At 30.5% G+C, this 16,448-nt stretch overlaps 1 protein-coding gene across 4 annotated transcripts in view; it reads right to left on the reverse strand.

The window, feature by feature from the left end:
- Window positions 1-11,985: 11,985 nt before the first annotated feature.
- Window positions 11,986-16,448, reverse strand: part of LOC122508796 (uncharacterized threonine-rich GPI-anchored glycoprotein PJ4664.02-like) — a 104,559-nt gene continuing 100,096 nt past the window's right edge. For 3 of the 4 annotated variants that reach the window (XM_043622345.1, XM_043622344.1, XM_043622346.1), the window contains 2 exons: window positions 14,235-14,510; window positions 11,986-13,752 (listed from right to left, as the gene is read on the reverse strand). In XM_043622345.1, the coding sequence (XP_043478280.1) occupies window positions 13,693-13,752; window positions 14,235-14,510 (336 nt within the window). In that variant the 3' untranslated portion in view covers window positions 11,986-13,692. The remainder of the gene's footprint in view (window positions 13,753-14,234; window positions 14,511-16,448) is intronic. The other variant, XM_043622347.1, reaches the window with a different exon arrangement.

Here is a 16,448-nt window from a genome sequence, read left to right on the forward strand (position 1 = left end):
CTAAATATTTCCAGAATATTTCACTGAAAGTTTACAATATTTCAGTGCAAGGTTTTTGAAATATTGCTGCAAACAGAAAGATGTCCGCTTCTGTGGAAATATTGACGCGAAAGTTGAGAAAATATTTCATTGAAATATTCCTGCAATATTACACATGACGATTCTGCAATGTTGTGAAAATATTTCTTAAAATTAAAAAATTTGTTAAACACCTGAAACCAATAGGAATTTTTTTAAATATTTTAAAACCCATAGGACTAGAAAGCCAAAAACTACTGCGCAGCTCTACAGGCCATAGAAACTGAGTTCGACCAGTGCGCATCATTTCAGTTGAACATTTCTAAAATATTTCAATGAAATATTTTCTCAACTTTCGCGTCAATATTTCCACAGAAGCGGACATTTTTCTGTTTTCAGCAATATTTCAAGAACCTTGCACTAAAATATTTCAATCTTTCATAGTGAAATATTCAGGAAATATTTAGGAAATATCATGTGCTGTGTGGGGTGTTAGACTCCTGAATCAACTAAGTGTTTAGGGAGACGCCATCTGCCCACCTCCCTGCGGCCCTCAGGACCGCCAAGTCTTAGTGGAGTCTTAGCCGCCACTGCTTTAATTGTAAGGTGCAAGGGTTCTTTCTTTCTCACTTTACAACTCAAAAAATAGTTAACGAAATGACTTTAAATACGGCTAATTTTACGCCAAATTTAATAAGCTTTCTAACCGTTTTTAAGTTTTTTTTGTATCTACTTTTATTTCCGAGATATGATTGAAAAAGTGATAGCATGTTTTTTCATAGAGTGGCGTGTAATCGTCCTGGCACTCGTGGACGGTAGTTTTTGGCATTTTAAAGTTTTCTCAATTCGCGTTGTATGAAAGTGACACCATCATATTTTCAAAAATAGCTTGTAAGGTATAATGGCGTAATTTTTGTAAGGTACTGACAGATTAGCTCAGTCGGATAGATGCCACAGTGGTTTAAAATGTATTTTTTTCATTCATAACACAGCCACACAAAAAAAAAGTTCTCATCTGGGGGTCTCACTATGTAGACTTTATGGTTTTTGGGTCGCTGAATCCGAATCCGAGGTCCATTTAACCCCATCAGATCAGGATTTTGGCATAACCTCAAAAAACCAATATGGCGGACACATTTTTGAAAAGTTTATCGGATTCGCTTGAAATTCGTTACTCGGGGGTTTTTGGGGTCGCTGATTACGAATTTAAAGTCTGATTTCAAAATGGCGGATCCACTATGGCATACACGTTTTTGAAAAATTCATCGGATTCGCTATTGAAATTTGTTACTCTGGGGTTTTTGGGGTCGCTGATTACGAATCTGATGTCGGTTTTTCAAAATTCAAAATGGCGGATCCAATATGGCTGACACAGACATATTGGATCCGCCATTTTGAATTTTTGAAATCTGACTTCAAATTCGTAATCAGCGACCCCAAAAACCCCAAAGTAACGAATTTCAAGCGAATCCGATGAATTTTTCAAAAACGTGTCCGCCATAGTGGATCCGCCATTTTGAATTTTTGAAATCAGACTTCAAATTCGTAATCAACGACCCCAAAAACCCCCGAGTAACGAATTTCAAGCGAATCCAATGAACTTTTCAAAAATGTGTCCGCCATATTGGTTTTTTGAGGTTATGTCAAAATCCTGATCTGATGAGGTTAATTTAGCGAATGAAAAAAATACATTTTAAACCACTGTGAGATGCCTCGCTTGGCGGTCATTTAAGGACCAAGGGTAAGTACCCTTGGTTCGCGCCCATATGGCTTGGTATTTTTCTGGCACGTGAGACAATCTGAGCGGAATGTTTGACGTCGAGGTATAATGATGTGCACCGTCGATTATTGTCCGGTACACACCATTAGAACTCGACTGTCGATAAACCTGTTGTACTCAGGAGAGATTTTCTACAGTTTCCCTCTCCACTGGCAAGAAAACCCATTAGACGGGTGGTCTAAGCAAATGCGAGTACTCGTAATTTTCAAGTCGCTCTGTAGGCGCAAAACTTAGTATTAGGAAATGTATATAAGAAATATTTGTAAGAGAAAATTGTAAGAGAAGCACTTGTATAGACAAGTATGTAAGGCTGAAGGCAGGTGGATAAACCAATAAAATAAAAAAAAATTTGGTAAGGTACAGTGGCCTATTATTTTTTTGCACGAGTTTCAATTGTCTTTGCATTTTTTATGTACTAGTGCCTCTTGAGCTCAGCCGCAACAATTCACGATTATGTGACACTTGCGGTCGAAATGTTCATGCTAATTGCGTTAAAACATTCACCAGCTACTTCACATGTCCAAATTGTAACCATAACTGAAGTGAAAGTTATTTTTCTAAAATTTAAAATCATCAGTTTTTTCTCTTTTTATTATTTTCCTTCATTTCCAGATGTTTTAATAAATGATTTTAATATCTACATAATGTTTTATTTAAATACACCAATCCGCCACCATACCTTACAACTTTCGAAATTATAAAAATCAATGATTTGCGCCAAGAACTGTAAAATTTCACTCCATTTAAATTTTAATGCAAAATCAATCAGTCATGTAAAAAACAAAGTGTTTGTCACCATAACTTACAATCCCCTACACTTGAAAATTTGTAAAAATAATTGATTCTAAGAGAAATGCGAAATCGACATCACTATAAAGCTTTCTTTGAGAGGAAGCGAAATATAGGGGTTTCAAAGAGCATAAATTTTGAGATATTATTCCTGATGTTCTTTTTTATAGTGGCAGGTGCAAAACAGATAATATTCCTCCATCAACACTGTCAAAGATTATTCGCCAAAAAATAAGTTATTTGATGCATGTGCTTTCGATGCAGTAAAAAAAAGTTAAGAGATTAAGAACTTCCAAGTTCGATAAAGTAGAAAGTAAGGTTTTGGAATAGTTCAGCGACATGCGAGCAGTTAATATCCCGATTAGTGGTCCAATAATAAAATAAGCTCATGCAACAGCCGAGTCCAAAGGAGTACAAAATTTTAAAGGATCAAATGGTTGGCTTTCCTGGTTTCAATGGAGACACAACATCAAGTCTCAATTAATGAATGGTGAGTTAAATAGAGTGGATGAAACTCGTGTTATTAATTGGGTGAAAGACTTTAATACTATTTTGAAAAAATACCAAACGGAAGATGTTTTCAACATGGACGAAACAAGAGTTTTTTTAGTTTCTTGCCTCAGAGGACATTAGATTTTAAAGGTCAAAAATGTCATGGGGGAATTAAAAGCAAACAAAGAGTAACCGTCGTTCTTTGCTGCAATTCAGACGGCAGTGAAAATCCAAGAGCTTTGAAGCGTTACAATAGAAACAAATTACTTTGCACATACACGCATCAGTCAAAAGCATGGATAGATACTAGCCGAGTTAAATTATAAACGATAATTGAAGAAAAATCGCCCGAAGAGTGGGAATATTTGAAATCAATTTGTTCTGTGGTAAGTTCAAGAAAATATTTCTCTTATTATTTTCATTGACTCATTATTACTGTTGATTGTTCTCGATGTAAACATTATATTTTCTTTTATAGGATACAAACGCCTTTAACGACATAGTAAAATTAGATGACGAATTGGTCGTTTGCAACGAAGGTGTCACCTTAAAATGAAAATGAAAACGATAAGGAGATTGTAGAAGTAGAGATTGATCCAGAACTTGAAATCCTGCCAACTCTCGATGCTGTGTTTAAAGCGATAGATGTATTGAAATGTTATTCCAATACTAACGATGTAATTTTGTAATTTATAAGCTGTTTAGATTCTATATCATTTGAGTGTGCATTCTATTCCCGTAATCCTAAAACTAAAACAAGCATAGCATCTTTTTTTTAAAAACAGTAGCGTAATTTAATTATTTCATGCGTAAATTAGAAAGTGACTAATGTTTTTCAATATTTTAATTAAATCTTAATTAAAGACGACTTTTAACATACTGTCGCCCTAAGTATTCATGTTAACATATAAACACAATATGAAACAAAGTTTTTTACAAACTATGCATGTTTAATAACAATACACAACTTTTAATAGGGTGTTTCTGGGGTCGCTGAATTCAAATTTGATGTCAGATTTTCAAAACTCAAAATTGTAGATTTCCAGCTCAATCCGCCAGCTCTAAAGTTTTGTTGGCTGACATTTTGATTCCGACATTTAAAATTTTTTTAATTTGATATGAAATTTGAATTTAGCGACCTCGGAAACTCCCGATTAAGTATTTTCAGCTCAATCCCCTAACTTAAAAAAACTTTTTTAGGACATTTATTTCCGACATTTTGAATATACGCATATACTTTTGCAATGCCATAATTTCTCAAGATGATCAGGATATCGTCTACGTATGGGGCAAAATTTCTGAAGTGGACCACCCCAAAAAAAAAAGTTCTGGGATTGATTTGGTACTTCGGTAAGTACTCTCCTATATATAAGAGTAACAAATTCCTCAAATATTAAAATTTTTTAAAAAAATTGTAAAAAGTAGGGGGGTAAAAGTTTTTACATTTTCGAGAACATTGACATTTATACAATAATGCCTGCAATACTGTTACTTAAAAAAATTTAGTATAACCTGTTTTGAAAATTTTACATTAAAATTGATTAAAATAAAAAATTATTATCTGTTACTAACCGAAAAGTAGTTTTATTATAAAGAGAATTATAAAGAATTGTTTTGAATTAAACGTGTATTTAACACTTACTTTCTTATAGATTTTTTTATAATTTTTACATATATGTACATCTAAAATTGAAAATAGTATTTCTTTTACTGTCAAACCTTTACACTCAAAATGTGTAATCAATTAATTATTTGCGAAGTTGTCAATAATATTCTTGAATATTATTTTGCATATAGTTGGACTTAATTTAAGGGGGAGTGACACCTTTGAGGTCTCTTTTGAACCTGTTTTTTAAGAATTTTTTTAAGACACAGGAATAAAGTAAACAAAATTTGGTTTCAGGGACTTTATTTGTTAACTTTTTAAGTTTACAAAAATATATTTATACATAAAAAAAAGTTTAAATTTGTTGCCTATAGAGGGCGCCGAAATTAATCTCCTTTCTCTGCAGAGCAAATCGGTGGGCAAGATTCTCTAATGATATAATTTCTATTCTACACATTATAAAGTATCGTTTAAGCAAAAAAAATTCGATTTTTTTTGGGTCAAAAAAAAATAAATAATAAAATAAGCAAAAAAAAATAAAATTATCACGAGGAAAGATTAAATAATAAATTTCGAATAGAAATAAATAAATATATAGAAATATTTATGGTAAATTTAGGTAATATTCCATACTAAAAATTTTTATGTGAGTACAAGAAAATAATATAAATTTTGAAGGTTTTATGCTTTCAGTCTTTTTTTCCAAAAAGAATAAGAAAATTTTCTACAAAAATTGTGATTATAAAATTGTAATTATGCAAATATTTTTCTTTAACCGCCTCTCTTTATCAAATAGGATATTATATGGAATTATATGGATATTATATGGAATTTTGAATTTATTATTAAATAATTATAATATAATCTATAAAAGCTTAACGACAAACAAAATTATAGACAAACTACAACTACTGATGTAGAGAGAAAGAGAGAATACCACGATTATTATAGTTAATAATTAATAATTATGTGAATAAAAAAATGTTATGCTGAATTTCTACTTATTAAGCCTACATAATTGATTGATTATAAATTTAGAGTGTAAAGGTTCGACAGTAAGAGAAATATTATTTTCAATGTAAATGTTAAATACACGTTTAATTGAAAACAATTCTTTAAAATTCTCTTTATAATAAAAGTACTTTTTGGTTAGAAACAGTAAAATAATTTTTAATTTTAATCAATTTTAATGTAAAATTTTTAAAACAGGTTATTCTAAATTTTTTTTAGTAACAGTATTGCAGGCATTATTGTATAATGACAGTCTCAACCCTGAAGAATGCCGAGGAGCTATTACTGAATTAGGTGCAGTCAGAACCCGCAGCACTGACGGGTGCACCAACAGCGCGCGCAACGTCTAAATTTTTATTACATTTCTCTTAAACTATTTTCTGTTTCACTCTGAAAATTACATGTCTCATTGGAAAAAACCTCATCTATCCAATGAAATTATTTTTTTAAAAAAGACCCAAATCGGTCAAAAATCAAAAATAAAAATTAATTTTAAAAAAAGGAGTTAAAATTTTTTTTTTTTAAATTTTATTGCAAGCATCAGAAAGTACGCGAAAAATGCTTTAAAATTCGTTATTCATAAATTAAAATCTAAAAAGTTTTATCCGACTTATAGAGATTTTAAATGCTAATGTTCTAGAAAATGTAAAAACTTTTACCCCCCTACTTTTTACAATTTTTTTTCAAAAATTTTAATATTTTAGAAATTTGTTATTCTTATATAGGAGAACAAATTTACGAAGTACCAAATCAATTCCAGAACTTTCTTTTTGGGGGTGGTCCACTTCAGAAATTTTGCCCCATATACATGTAAATATGTCGGGTCGTGATCATTTTTGTCGATTTACAGACTAATAAAATGTAAGCATCGTTCATTGTTATAGGTGCAAGGTTGTTGAATAAATTATCCAAAAGTTAGAAAAGTATCAACGCTGGCAAGAAAACCCATTAGACGGGTAGTCCAGGCACATGCGAGTACTCCTAATTTTCAATTCGTTCTGTAGGTGCAAAAATTAGTATGAATTTTGGTAAGGACAATTTGTAAGAGAACATTACGAAATGTAAAAACACTTGTATAGCCAAGTATGTAAGGTTGAAGACAGGTGTATAAACCAATAAATACATAAAAAATATTCCTCTTTTATATTTTCTATTAAACGTCACAAAATTTGAATTTTTTGTTAAAAATGAACTTGGACTAAGTTCAACCCAAAAGTTCTTTTCCATCCAATTTTTTTCTGGTATCGATTCAGTAAAGTCATACGATAATTTAAGTCAAAAAAGAAAATAATAAACTCAATTTTTCGATTTTATTTTAAAGATTATTATAATACAGTTTAATCAAATTTAGTTTAAATTTAAATTTATTTTTTAACATTGACAAAGACTTTCCATGATAAAAATCACTAAAAATTACTTTATAACCCTAAAAAATTTCAAAATTGATATAGAAATTGTCACTTATCATCAACATTTCAAAAATTTCGGAACTAGGAGCTGTTTGTAATTCAATAGGGATAAAAGTAAATTATCTCTTCTATATATATATATACAAAGGTGGGCAGAAAAGCGTTAATCCGTTAATCGTTAATTAACTCCGTTAATTTTTTTGTTAACGATTTAACTTTTAAGTTAATTTTAAAAACAGTTAACGGACATGTTAACTTCTGTTACATTTCTCTTTCGTTAACTAAGGTCCGTTAAATTTCTTTTTTTTAAATTTTTAATTACCCTACTAAAAATAAAGTCACAAAGCGACAGAAATTTAGTCAGAATCTCTGATGATTTTAAACTGCTTTTGTTATGATTGCAGCCACAGAACATCAGACTTAAGTCATGATTAATCAGAAAAATTCAAAAGTAGTCATGTTTTTTATACAAAGTCGACACCCTCTTTTACCTGGAAAAAGGTCAACTGACCGTCATAAAATTGAAGGGAAATCTTTTTATTTGGTTACGTTTATATTTATTTAAACATTATACTTGTTTTTCATCGACTTAGAATTCTAACGTTATGTTCTTATTATATTTATACAATATCCCGTGTAGAAATTTCCCTATATCCTTTAGAACTTAAATTCAAAACTGATATTCTTTTTTATTTATCAATTACGGTTTTTCTAAATGCGTTACAGTTTCCTTAAAAAATGTTTTTTATAATAAATTTTAGATATTTGTAATCGTGGAGATTTTTAGATTCTGAATTTATATTCATTTCACTTGAATGTTAAAATTGCAAAACTTTTAAGCAATAAAAATCAGGTTGGTGACCCCCGAAGCTCATAACAACAGATCCACGATTCTATTGTGAAAAAAGGGATACGCACAAATTTGAAGTTTTAACGGTACTTTACATTTACCCACTATATTTCGGTGGGGGCTAAAAATAAAAAAGATGAATTCAATGGGAAATAATCGCAATCCATAATAATCAGGATTCAACAGGAGCATAAAAAACTCTTTAGTCAGAATTTACCAAAAGCTTCAGAAAACGTCAAAGTAGTCACAAAACATGAAATTTTCTGACGTTTTCTTATTATTCTTGATTTTATTTTTAGCAGGATATCATAATAAAAATATTTTGTCGAAACTTTAGTTGTTTAGGAAAGGAAACATGTCTCTCCTAGATTTGATGTAAAAAAATAAAAATTAATGAAAAAGAACATTTTTTTGTACATTAGAATGCAATTACCAATTTTTTTTAATTTATGTTAACTTTAACGGTTAACGTTAACTTCCGTTAATTTTCTTGTTCGTAAACGGATTAACTATTAACGAAGTTAACTTTTTCACTTAACGAATTAACGATTAACGACGTTAATTTTTAAGTTAACGGTGCCCACCTTTGTATATATATATATATATATATATATATATGGGACATTCCACGTCAACACGGACAGAGCTCTAAACAAAAATTGCTTTGATGGATTTAAACGTTCTAGGGCTTAAAAGATTTCTACGTTCATGTACTTTAAGATGCCGATGGGCGTTTTTTGCAAAATTCCATTTCCGATGCCAATAGAACTGTCAAAAGTCAAAAGGTCCAAAAATCTCAAAATACTTTTATGAATTAAAAGCAAAAAACGAGGTAAATTATTCTGTAACTCATTCTTTATCAGTTTTTAGGGTTCCCGAATATCAATCTAAAGTTTTTTTTTTTAAAATCCAAAATGGCGAATTCAATATGGCGGACAAAATTCAAATTTGATCAGATTCGATGAAAACTTGTTACTCGGGGGTTTTTAGGGTCGCTGATTACGAATCTGATGTCACTTTTTAAAAATTCAAAATGGCGGATCCAATATGGCGGAAAAAATTATCAAATTTGATCCGATTTCCTTAAAACGTGTTACTCGGGGGCTTTTGGGGTCGCAGATTATGAATATGAAGTTACTTTGTGTTTGAGACTTCAAATTCATAATCAGATACGCTAAAAACCACCGAGTAACACTTTTTAATTAAATCTGATTGAATTAAAAAATTTGATCCGCCATTTTGAATTTCTAATTCAAAAATTTCTAATTTTTGGACCTTTTGACTTTTGACAGTTCTATTGGCATCGGAAATGGAATTTTGCAAAAAACGCCCATCGGCATCTTAAAGTACATGAACGTAGAAATCTTTTAAGCCCTAGAACGTTTAAATCCATCAAAGCAATTTTTGTTTAGAGCTCTGTCCGTGTTGACGTGGAATGTCCCATATATATATATATATATATATATATACTAGGGGGGCTTCGCCCCCCTGTGCGCCTCGCGCGCCAGCCCCCTATCTCTATTTTTATATTAATCTTAATTTTTATAAATTTAAAGTAATTTTTTCTTAATATCAATGCATCTTAATAAATTGCATACAATACATGACAAAATACACATAGATTTTGACGTAATGTAATAATCGTTATGGACCTTTTTATATATATGTCAAAAATTAGATTAAACTTTGAAATATATTTTGACCCATTTTAACCTATAGGTTAAAAAGGCGTCAAATTTTAAATAGATTTTGACGTATCATAGATACGTTTATTGTCCTTTATTGTCCCTTTTTAAGTTGTAGTTAAATAAAAGTCAATTTACACATAGATTATGACGTAACTAAATGAGGAAGTAAAAATAAAACGTCAAAATTAGGTCAAAATGATAGGTGTAAGAGCAAACACAATTTTAAAATTACCTTACATTGTTAGGTAAGATGCCAAACTTCACCTCATCATTAAGTCTGCGCGCGGAAATTGTTTGACAAATTTTGACGTCTATGTCAAAGCTGCCCTCAAACTTGACCTAAATTTTGAGGGTAGCGGGAATTCTTTGACAAATTTTGACGTCTATGTCAAAGCTGCCCTCAAACTTGTCCTAAATTTTGAGGGTAGCGGGAATTCTTTGGCAAATTTTGATGTGTAGGTCAAAACTGCCCTCAAAATTGACCTTAATTTTAAGGGTAGCGGGAATTCTTTGTCAAATTTTGACGTCTGGGTCAAAACTGACCTCAAAATTGACCTAAATTTTGAGGGTAGTGGAAATTGTTTGTCAATTTTTGATGGGTAGGTCAAAATTGCCCTTAAAATTGACCTAAATTTTGAGGGTAGCGGAAATTGTTTGTCAAATTTTGACGTCTAGGTCAACACTGCCCTCAAAATTGACCTAAATTTTGAGGGTACCGGAAATTCTTTGTCAAATTTTGACGCCTAGGTCAAATTTCTTGAACTAACATTCGAAATTTTTGAAAATTTGATGATAAACGACAATTTTTACATCTATTTTGGAATTTTTTGGGGTGCTAAAGTATTTTTCAGCGCTCTTTATCATGGAACATCTTCTTCGATGTTAAAAGAGAGATTTAAAGTCCAACTGAAATTTGTACGCGTTAATTTATTTAAACAGATTCAATAAAAATTTTTAAAAATCGAAAAATTGCGATTATACAAAATTTTATCGACTGATTATTATATTTTTGGTCTTAAAATAATCGTATGGCTTTACTGAAACGATACCAGAAAAATAATTGTATGGGTAAGAACTTTTTGGTTGAACTTAGTCGAAGCTCACCGTATGTATTCTTTACATTAATAGATTCGTTCTCGTGACAGGAATATAATTTTCGCAACAAAAATTTTTTTTAGATATTTTTAAAAATCCTTCCGTCTAATTTTAGATATTCGTGACCGCGATACACCTACAAAATTATAGCAAAATCCGTCAAAACATGAAAGGGGTCATTCACATATTACGTGATATCCCAGTAAAAAAGGCAGAATTGGCAGTGAGCGAATAGAATTGGCGGTGAGTTTCTGGCAGTACGTTTTCGAGTAAAAACCGTATTGGGTGCATTCTGCTAATCCTGTCCTCTGGAACCTTTCGATTTCACGTTTATTGATCGATTCGACTGTGTACTGTTGATCTATTACCATATGATTTGGGGAGCTTTCGACGTTAGCGCTGTGAGTATAAGTCACAGCGCTAACATAAAAAATATCCTAAATCATATGGTAATAGACCAACAGTTTGTCAAATTTAATTTATTTACATTTTAACAAAATTTCATATTTCCAGTTCGTTATCAGCATTTTTACACTTTAAAACAATCAGTCTTTTTGATTAAAATGCCAAATCGAGTCAATAAACGTGAAATTGAAAGATTCAAGAGGACAGAATTGACGATGAGAAAGCAGGATTGTCAGAATGCACCCAATACGGTTTTAACTCGAAAACGTATCGCCAGAAACTCACCGCCAATTCTATTCGCTCACTGCCAATTCTGACTTTTTTACTGGGATATTTAAGGGTGGGAGGGGGGTAAGCAAAGTATCACGCTTTAACAAATTTTCTATACTAAACTATAAAAAAAAGTATCACACAGGGGGGAGGGGTCTAAAATACCTAAAATATCTATCACGTAATATGTGAATGACCCACAGAGAAAATTTCCACATTTGTTTCTCTTGATGAAATATATTTTGAGGAAGCAGTAAAACATACTTGAAAATTTGTAAAAATAATTGATTCTAAGAAATTCAAGAATCGACATCTTTATAAAGCTTCCTTTGAGGAAGCAAACTGAGAGAATATACCTAAATAAAGATTAACATAATAATATAATAATCTTATCAAGTACACTAATGTGTCACTTATTTTATCGAAGAAAGCTTTGTTTTTAATATTATTATCATTTTTGTTCACGAAAATAGTAAAAAGAGAGTAACGTTATTTCTTAAGAAGAAGTAAAAATTATGCATTTATTACAGAATTTAATAATAAATCATTTATTTTACAAAATATATCACACTAGACTATAATCACTCCGCTATACAATACTTAAAATAAGTTAGAAGTTCGATTTTCTTCCATAAATAACATTTCATCATAGACAATATAATCTTCAATTTTGAATAATATTATTATTATTTAAAAAAAATTATAGCGCTTCGATGAAATTACAATACTTTTTATAATTACATTTATTACAAGTAAATTTGCAATAGTTTCATGGATTATTTTAATATAAATTTTGAAAATTATAATCCAGAGACTATTGCAAAATTTACACTTTATTTTACAAAATTGCAGTAAAATATTTATTGATAAATTACTCATTCTTGGTAGAAGTTCACTGAGCACCAAACACCTAACATTGAGCATTATTATTTCACTTCCATTTGTAATATTCTGAAAATTTCTTAAACATTTCAAGCGCCTATTTTTTATGATTAATTCAATTATTAAGAAAGTACCTACATTAAGTATTTTTTTATAGTAATTGAATGTAATGAAATTGATTGTACGTCACACAGGTTAAAAATAATTACCTTATTACACCGGTATAAAGGACTTCTCCTTTCATGTAAACATAATGCGACATTGATAAATACATAAAAAATTATTTCTCATAACATATGAATGGAAAACGTTACATTCCATACACAAAAATTATTAAGCAAGTGTATAATTTCTAAACAGTGGCGAAAAGTTTTATTATGTTCTCGCACAGCATTTCTTCATGGTAGAGTTTGCTTCATGTATTACTTTCTTGTATATTTAATATTTCTAATCGAGTTTTTTAATTAAGTGGTTTAATATGCTTAAACCCCCTCTGCTACGCTTCAAACTTCTATAATTATTCGATACCATATCGATTTTAGTGATCCACTTCGTGTCTCGAAAAACCGAGAATCTCACGAGAAAAACAATAATTGAATGTTATACTTATTTTCATCGCTTTTCTTTCATTAAAGGACTGACTCTCGTCATGCATCCTTAATCGGTTTTCGTTTCCATGCATTCGTTGCAAAAATATGCGGTACGCATAAGGAAAGAGCTTTTTCTTTGTGGACAATTTACAAAACAAGCTTTCATCTTGCTCTGGCACCTTAATTGACATGACGATGGCTGGTATAGGTAAGATCTCACTCGGAAAAAATTATTATTTTTAAAATTTTATCGCAATGTACAATTTTAAAATAGTGAATCTTATAAGGAAATCCTTTATAACTTGTGTAACGTGAGGTTACTACAACTGCTGTTAAATTTAAATTGAAGTAAATCATATTATTTAAACTTATTAAATTGGATAAATTAAATTTGAGTAATCGAATTAAATTAATTTAAATTAAGTTATTTAATTGAGGTAATTAACTTATTTTGTTCTGATTCATTGTTAGTTTTCTTAAAATATTTTTTATACTTTTTGTTCCTATGTTTTGATCATTTTGTGATAATTGCTTTCTTAATGCTTTATTTTCTCGAAAAATGAAGACATTACAATATTTTTAGAAAAGTTTGTACAGCAAATTTTTCATGAAATCTTTAGGAAAAATTATAAATTTTATATTTTAAACTTTTTGAAAAATATTGTACTATCTTTGAAGAAATATCACTGGAGATTTTATATATATATATACATACATATATATTAAAATATCTAACGCAACCAATGGAGCTAAAACTATGATTTTCATACTCTAAATTAAATAAATTTCAATCAATATCACTTTCACTTAAGAGAAAAACGGTCTCGTTCCGTTTCCCACGAAGGACTGTAGTTGTTTAGCTGCACCCTGCAAAAAGTAAAATTAATATTATTATACTATAACCAACATAAAATTACATTTATTGATTAAAACAGTTTAAAAATGACGTTTTTGGTAAACAGGTGTGACACAAAGTAGCGATACAACCACTGGTGCCTGCAAGCACTGGTTCAATTCCTCCAGCCTTAAAAAATCTATGCAGATCCATTCTTATTACGTTCACTATATTTTTTGTATTATTCAATAAATATTTATTATATTTAGATTATTTTTCAATTTTTTTTTGTTACAAATAAATCTGTATACTTCTATCTATTATGTATTAGTAAACGCAGTCGTCTACATACAACTTAGATAATATCTAACGCTTGCTGGAATCGAACTTTCAACCAAACGCACCGGAGTCTTATACGCTGACCACTCTGTCACACTTATATGGAATTATATAAAAGTAAATGTATTTAAAAGCTGCGACCGTCTGTTTATGACATTTTTGATATTATAATTACCATAATGGCACCGCCGAGAAATTGACTGAAAGCTCTGGTAACACCAATGGCAGCATTTACAACTTGACTTCGAACGTTATCATTTGAAGTAGAATCGCCTCTGAACGAATCTGAAGATCCCGCAAAATTAAATCCACCAAATAATGGTGGCGGATATGTTGAGGACGGTTTCCACGTTGGAGCCGCAGGCCTTGATCTCGTGGTGGTTTTCATGGTGATGGTGGTGGTAGGTGCCGTGGTGGTTGAAATTTGTGCGTCTCTATGTTTTTCAAGGCCCTAATAACAATTTAAATTTAATAAAGTCTTCTGTTTTGTGTACCTTTAACCCAGTGAGAAATACTTATATACTTCAGATTGGAATTTACATACATTTATTTACAACTTATTATTGATATAAATGATTATGATTTTCATGTAATTTTAATAAATATAGGTATAAAGTAATATTATTATTTTAATAATAAAATAATTTTTATTATATGTTTTATCTATATGGTGCTAATGTGTTGCCAAAATAAAAAATCGATGATTGTCGAACCCGTTAATATCCCAAGCATTTAGCAATATTGATGGCCATTACACAGAACCACAAAATTTTTCTTAAAGGATGTATTGATTAGACCATGTTTCTTAAATGTTTTTTGGGTCGCTGAATTCGAATCCTAACTCAGTTTTCCGTCATCATGACCAGTTTCTTCAAAATGGCGGATCTAGTATGGCTGTCGAATTTTTTAAAATGAATCAGATTTACTACAAAATTGTTACTCGGGGGTTTTTGGGGTCGCTGAATACGTATTTTACCTTAGTTTCTCAAAATTCAAAATAGAGGATCCAGTATGGTTGACGAATTTTTTAAAAATTTATCAGATTCACTTGAAACTTGTTACTTAGGGGTTTTTGGGATCGCTGAATACGAATTTCACCTTAATTTAAAAAATTCAAAATAGCGGATCCAATATGACTAACGAATTTTTAAAAATTTATCAGATTTTGAATTTTTGAAAACTAAGGTAAAATTTGTATTCAGCGACCCCAAAAACCCCCGAGTATAACGTTTCAGGTAAATCCAATAAATTTTTTAAAAATTGGTCAGCCATATTGGATCCGCCATTTTGGATTCTTAAAAACTAAGGTGAAATTCGTATTTAGCAAAATACGAATTAAATAACCCCCGAGTAACAAGTTTCAGGCGAACTAGGTGAATTTTAACAAAATTGACTCCATATTGGATCCGCCATCTTAAATTTTTAATATTCACGAGTTTCTTTGATTGTTTAACATAATATAATATTTTTTATCCTACATGTACAAAAATGGCGCTTTTAGATAGCTGACGACAGGGAGTAAAGTCACTCATTTGTTCGACCATATGAAAATGGCGTCCATTCTCTCCCATGTGCAAACATAACCGCTGATCCCATGCGCTATTTTTGCCCAAGGGAGAAAACGGCCGCCATTTTCATATAAGTCGAACAAGTAACTGACTTTTATTCCCTGTCGTCTGCTATCTGAAATCGCCACTTTTGTGCATTACACGGAGAGACCCACATTTGTAAAAATTACTAAAAATGGTTGCAATGACCGGAAACAAGGGGACTTTTAGCATAATGTACTACAGAATTAGATAAAATTTGTTACATTGAAATAGCAAGTTTTAATATTTTGTGTAAGAGTTGGGTCAAATCATACCTAACAAATCAAAGTTGTCCCTCAGTTCTCCGATTTTTGTGAAACTTTGAGAAATTGTAAAGGAATATATGCAAATAAAAATTCCAAAAAGATTTTCGAAAATTTAAAAAATTTGTGGTTGTTCAGGGTTTTTAATTTTTTTTTTTGAAATTTTGAAAACGCAATATCTCAGAGACATATGGATGGATTTTAATGATTTTTTCAGGGATAACTTATTATTTACAAACAATTAAAATGAAAAAAATTACAAAAAAAATTTTTTTTGTTTTAAATAAAAAATTTAAAAAATATTGTTTAAACAAATTTTTTGTTTATAAGCGTATCTTTAATTTTATTCTTATAGCGATATTTTGATTCCTTAGGATTTCACGAGTATTTTGACATAAAGAAATCGATGGAGACTCTTAAACTTTCGGAGATATTGTATTTTTTGTCTTTGCGCGCAGGGCCAAAAAGCGCACTGAAGCAAAGGCTCTGTGTACAAGGTAATGGTCAAAATTACCTAATACTTGCTTAAATTTCAAA

This window comes from Leptopilina heterotoma, unplaced genomic scaffold (assembly GCF_015476425.1).
Source record: "Leptopilina heterotoma isolate Lh14 unplaced genomic scaffold, ASM1547642v1 Lhet_57, whole genome shotgun sequence".
Taxonomy (NCBI): domain Eukaryota; kingdom Metazoa; phylum Arthropoda; class Insecta; order Hymenoptera; family Figitidae; genus Leptopilina; species Leptopilina heterotoma.